Raw genomic sequence first — 6,374 nt, forward strand, 5'->3', positions numbered from 1 at the left:
GTTGTCCTGATTAAGTACCTTTTTGTCACTCTCACATCCCACAGGCTATCAGTAGGTACATAATACCATGCATATATAAGCCAGAAGACAGCTTACATGTAACACAGGTTGGAGGAGTGTACAAGTACTATAGTACTTTCAGGATGCTTGGGTTACTTTATGTGCTTGGACTCTTAACTGTTTTGGCTCCTTTAAGAAGGGTTATGAGTCCCTGATTGCGCTGTGTTGCCGCATTTATTGCCCTATGTTTAAATCACTACAACATACACTCCTCCATTTAGTGGGATTAAAGGAATTTCTTTACAGCGCAAGGGGAAAGAGAGTGCAGCTCGGGTCTTTAGCTCTCTCTTAATGAGTGTTAACAATTTTCCTGCTGCACTCGCAGCTTTGTGTGCTAGCTTCCTCCTTCCTCACTTTGCTGGCAGCCATTATTCACCCTGGACCCACTGCTCTGTTCTCTAGTGAGTGTCAGGACAGGGTAATAGACTCTATGCCAGGAGTGTGGGTGTTTAATAATGTAAGAATTGTTATATTTTCGCTATTTTCACCTTTTTTATACAGGTTCATTTTTGGGACATCTTTCTTTTGCATATAGCACCCTGAATGTGACTGTTTGATCACTGTAGTTGTTAGCTCAGGCACCACTTGAGCAGAGGGTACAGTACTTGAATTATTTAAATAACACTTGTGTTCTGCACACATTGTTATTGTGTTCTTTCTGTGTATTCTGTACTGGGTAACCCAGTTACTGTACCATGGAGTAAACTGGAACTGTCACTCCTGGGTTAGACCCTTTAGAGGAAGTGTCTACACATTTTTTTTTTATTTCCAACTAACAAATGTATGATTTGTAAACTGGCTACTGTTCGGTCTCCAGCTTGGCTTTGCAGTGCCTGTTTAATTTTGTATTACACTCTCAAATGAGTACTTCAGCTGTTCCAAAGGTGGTTTTGTCCTTCCTCTGTGGGCACTTCTCAGGGAGGCCCTGTTGACGTTTCCCCCCAGGTGTCAAGGAACATGTAAGGTTTTGGAAGCTATGCTGCCTTCAAGTAAGCATAAATTATTTCCTCTAATTTATCTGCTATAGGTGATTTGCCAAAAGCATCTGTTTCTTCCACAATACTTCAGGATTTAGACTCTGAGGTTTCTGTTTCATCCTCCAGAAGGTGAATTGTCTTCTAAAAACATGACTTCTATCACAGATTAGGAATCTGAGGCTATGTCTTTTCATTTTATGGTTGAGCATTTACGCTCATTGCTTAAGGATGTATTACAGACTTTTAAGGGCTTCAGGACTCTAAGCCATTTGAGGATATGTCTGTAAAAAAAAAAAAATTGATTTAATTTTAAGCAGCTTAAATCTGTAGAGGTTTTTCCTGTTCCAGAGGCTGTTTCTGAAATTAAATCTAAGGAATGGAACAAGCCTTTGGTACAACTCCTTCCCCAAATATCAAGAAGATGTTTCTGCTTCTAATTTAGAGCTTTCGGAAACCATTCAGAAAGTGGATTGAGCAATTTCTACTTTGGCAAAAAGATCCGCAATTCCCTTGGAAAACCGTTTTCAACCTTCCTATCCATAGGATCTCTGATGGAAGTCCTTTTCGTCAGCAGGAAGTTTTGTTTAAACCAGCTTTCAGTATCACTTGTGTTGCTGGTGCAGTATCACTATGGTGCAATTCCAGTTCTGAGTTGATATCTTCATTAGAGGATATTCAAGAGCATTTAAGATTTCTGAGACTGGCTAATTCCTTCATTTGCAATGCAGTAATTTTAAATGGCTGTCCTTACTAGATGGTTAAAATCTTGGTCAGCAGATATGGTTTCAAAGAGTAGACTTGTATATTTTCCTTTCAAGGCAACATTTTGTTTGGGCAAGGTTTGCATGTTATTAATTCCACTGTCACGGGTGGCAAAAGAGCATTTCTGCCCCAGTTATGAATTCCACTGTCACGGGTGACAAAAGAGCATTTCTGCCCCAGGATAAGAAAGCCAAGTCCAAGCTAAGAACTTAAAATAAATTGTTTTCCTTTCGTCAGTCTAGAAACCAGAAGTCGTCTTCCTCCCAAAAGTCAGACTCTTCAAAGTCTTCCTGGAAGCTCAGTCCAGATTGGAACAAGAAAATCTCCTTCCAATGCTAAGTCAACTGGAAGGTGCAGGCCCCAAACCAGACACATTGCTAGTAGGGGGCAGGTTGAGCCTTTTTCAGAAGCTTTGGTTTCGGTCTGTTCAGGAACTTTTGGGTACTGGATATTGAAAGTTACAGAATAGGTTTTCAATCGTGTGCTCCTCAAGGGAGGTTTCTTCTGTCACATGTTTCAGAGATGTCTGAAAATAGGACTGTTTTTTCCCCCTGTGTATTTAGTAATTAGAGAGCATGGGGTAATTGTCTCAGTACCCCTAGAGAAGCAAGTGAAGGGTTTTTATTTCAATCAGTATCAACCTCTTGGGACTTCAAGAATAAGACTTTAGTAGGTCAGATTTGCAAGGCAGCAACTTGGCCTTCATTATTACACACTTTTACTAAATTTATTGTTTTGAAGTTTTTGCCTCTGTTGAGGCAGCCTTTGCTAGGAAAGTTCTTCAGGCTGTTTCCGATAAAATAGATACCTTTCCATTTTTAGTCCCACCTATTTTTTGTTGACTCCACAGCTTGGATATTAGTTCCCAACAGTAAGACATTGTGGACTCTCACCACCCTAATAAAGGAAACGTAATTTATTTTTACCTGATGATAAATTATTTATTGGTGGCGAGAGTCCACGAGCCCGTCCGACTTTTTTTTTTTTTTCTAGTTGGCGGCAGTTTTAGTTTCCTACTTTTTGTTTCTCCTTTTATTGTTACTTGGCTATACAATAGACTAAGAGGTACAGGGAAGTGGGAGGGATTAGAAAGCTCTTGGTGTAGTGTGTCGTGGCCTCTTCCCAAAAGTAAGTAATAATGGACTCTCACCACAAAGACAAAAATTAATATATCAGGAAAGAATAAAAAAAATGTTTTTTTATTAAAAGAATGAATAAAATTCCAGTTCCCATGCATATTAAACATCTATATAAAATCTTAAAATCAAATAAATATAAAATACACACTGTGCCAGCGAGCTAATAACTAGATATAAAGGGAAAGTTTACTACAGAATACATGTCCAATCACAAGTGGAGTAATGACTCTCAGCACATTGATTTTATATTAATACAACATCAAAATAATAATAAGCTCTTAGTGTAACATACACCCTCCAGAAAGTATCTGTCAGTCAGTGTGCAAAGTAATATCTGTTCAGTGTGTACAGCAGCTATAGAGAGATAAACGGTCATACTTTGATGAGGGTTCAGACCACACTGACAGCGTCTTCTGGCATGCCAGCTACCACAGCCAAAGTAGCAAGACAGCAGAGATCTCTCTCTATAGTAGTGCAGGATTCACCTTGCCTTGCCTTTGTTAATTTATACCCAGTATATGCTGGATCTGTTTTCACCACTATACCGGCTTCCTAGTACAATATGCCAATCTTTTTTTTGTGTATCATAGTAGTCTATCAGTTATTTGGGTAATAGTGATTATTTTTAGTAGTGTTTTGATTTATGTAAGACATGAAATAGAGCAGAAACACCACATTCCTGTTTTCATACATGTATATGTACATTTTATACTCATTCAGATGGCTGCGTCTCTGTATTCAGGCTAAATGGGAAGAAGCCATTCCTTTGGCACTAAAGATGGCAACAGAACAGGGAAGAATGAAGTTCACACGTCCTTTATATAGGTAAGTTTGTTGGGTACAAAATAGAATGAATTAAAACATATTTTTCTTAACTACCACAAAGCCAGCCTTATGGATTTAATCTGTATTTTTCAAATAATTTTGTTGGGGAAAGGGTAGTTAATATGGCTTTTCACACCTGCATAATGTTGTCGGTGTAATCCTTTTACACTCTTACAATAAGCACACCATTTTTTTTTTTATTTTAGAAAAATGTTACATAAATGTGATAACAATTTATCACATTTATTTCACATCCTGTTTGTTTGTGATAATTGGTATATTTATTGTATAGAAAAATGTTACATGTTGTGTGTATATATGTATGTAAAGATTATACTGTTTATATTTCATTTGTCTTTAGGGATCTCTACAACTTTGACAAGGCTCGCGATCAGGCAGTCTCTACTTTCCTAAAAAATCGACCTTTTATGCATCCTGTAACTGAAATGCTGGTAGCAATGGACCTTCATGTTAATGCTTAAGAATGTACTGATGTATATGGGATTTTCATCTTCTTGACTTATATTCCAGGCAATCAGAATTTTGTATTTTATCGAGCACTTCAATAATTTGTAAAGGACCTGCCTTTTTTATATGCTTGCAGTGCTTTTACTGTAATATTGATCTAGAGCTATATAATAAATAATAAAAAAAAATTGAATGCTTCATTTTCTTTTAACTTTTTTAACTTTTTTTTTTTTTAACTTTTTTTCTTTTATTGAGGAAATTAGAAATATGAAAATAACAAAGGGTACAATGTTTCAACAAAGGGAGAATTGTAATAAGTACATAATAACAATAAGTACCCAACCATAAACAAAAGGTAAACATTTATCTGACAAATGTATTATATTCAGCTCCAAAGTAAGGAACAATCAGACAAGTTCGAAAGATTAACTATAAATATTATCTGTGGAAAAGATATTGGGGTGGAGTCATGGTTGTAAAAATTAGTCCTTATTATCTGATTTTATACCTTGCAGTATACCATTCTCATTGAGTAAAAATGTGTAAAGCCTTGAGATAAGTGATAAAACAGAGACCAGGTAGGGAGTAGTATGTGGAGCTTCAGAAGGAGGGGGATACAAAAAAAGGGGCAGGGGGGAGGATTCTTTGTCTACAGTAGTCTAGCTTCTCAGTCAGGATATATTTCTGTCCATGGTAGCCAAGTTTCTATATGGAAGTCTATTTTATCTAGCACTGAGTGGGAATAATATTCCATTTGTTTGATATATTTTGCCGTCGAGATAACTTGTGGAAGGGATGGAGAAGTGTTGCTTTTCCAAGCTCTGGCTATTTCTAACTTGGTAGACATTAGTAGGTAAATGGGTAAGTGTTTTATGTGCTGGTGACAATTTTGGTAGGCCTAGATTTAGTAAGCATGTTTTAGGGCTGAAAGGAATTCTGATGTTAAGTTGCTCAAAGATAGTGAAGTCGTCTTCAAAGAGAATTGATCTTAGGACAAAACCACCATGTGCGGAAGGGGGTACCTATCTGACAACATTCTGGCCAACACATGGAGGAGTGGTTATTAAAAATCTTATGTAGGATAGAGGGAACCAAGTGCCATCTAACTAGTATTTTATAATGTAGTTCCCAGAGAGTAGCACAATGTAGATGTTATTTGGCGAATGCTATCTCCCTGTACCAAGAGTCAGCATCAGCAGCAAAATTCAGGTCTCTCTCCCAGGCATAATACTGGGGAATTTTGTGACGGCTGTGCGGGTCTAAAAATATGCTGTACTGATAAGAGAGGGTGCCCTTAAAATTTTGTGTTTGGGACCATCTTTGTTCCCAGGACGTGGGATCTCTTAGGTTTCTGTTTGGGAATCCCCAGGATCTCAAAAGGGAGCAGAAGCGGAAGGCTTCAAATCTAAGGTTAGGTGGTAGATGGAGATTAAGGCAAAGTCTGGGGTGTGACATCCCTTTCTTGTGTTCGTAGAAGTCAGATATATAGAGAGCTTTAGTTTTTTGCCATAACAAAGTATGTGAGTCAGAGAGGCAGTGAATAGAGCCTGCAGGGGAAGGGTGAGGGGAGATCTGATCCACCTTTTTAACTTTTTAACATCCACCAAATAGGATAACTTTGCATTTACTGGATGCACACCTACCACACACAGGTTAATACCCCGCTTTGCTCACCTCCGCTCACTCGGAATAAAAACCAACCCTTAAATGTTAGAGCAGCTTTTTTTTATTGTAACAAAATTCTTTCTATTAATGTGATTTAACCCCTGCATGTCCTACAATAACGCTGCATCCTCCTCTTGCGTTAAATGGGGTTGAACTAGGAGTTCAACTTTGGCTATGTATATAACTGGAGAGTAAAACTGTTTTCAAAACAAATTTAACATATTGTTTGCTCAAATTGTTCTTATAGACACTCCACCCACTTCTTGCATTATTTAAAGGAATTAAAGGGACAATCTACTTGAAAACGGCTAATTGTTTAAAAAATAGGTAATCCCTTTTTTTCTTCGTAAATGGAAAGAATCCACAGCTGCATTCATTACTTTTGGGAAATAAGAACCTGGCCACCAGGAGGAGGCAAAGACACCCCAGCCAAAGGCTTAAATAGGCTTAAATACTTCTCCCACTTCCCTAATCCCCC

General features: G+C 37.8%; 1 protein-coding gene across 1 annotated transcript in view; it reads left to right on the plus strand.

The window, feature by feature from the left end:
- Nucleotides 1–4,431, plus strand: part of LTA4H (leukotriene A4 hydrolase) — a 161,834-nt gene extending 157,403 nt beyond the window's left edge. Inside the window, exons 18-19 of the mRNA XM_053719247.1 lie at nucleotides 3,659–3,763; nucleotides 4,125–4,431. Coding sequence (XP_053575222.1) covers nucleotides 3,659–3,763; nucleotides 4,125–4,245 — 226 coding nt within the window. The 3' untranslated portion in view covers nucleotides 4,246–4,431. The remainder of the gene's footprint in view (nucleotides 1–3,658; nucleotides 3,764–4,124) is intronic.
- Nucleotides 4,432–6,374: the final 1,943 nt, after the last annotated feature.

This window comes from Bombina bombina, chromosome 6 (genome assembly GCF_027579735.1).
Source record: "Bombina bombina isolate aBomBom1 chromosome 6, aBomBom1.pri, whole genome shotgun sequence".
NCBI classification, from domain to species: domain Eukaryota; kingdom Metazoa; phylum Chordata; class Amphibia; order Anura; family Bombinatoridae; genus Bombina; species Bombina bombina.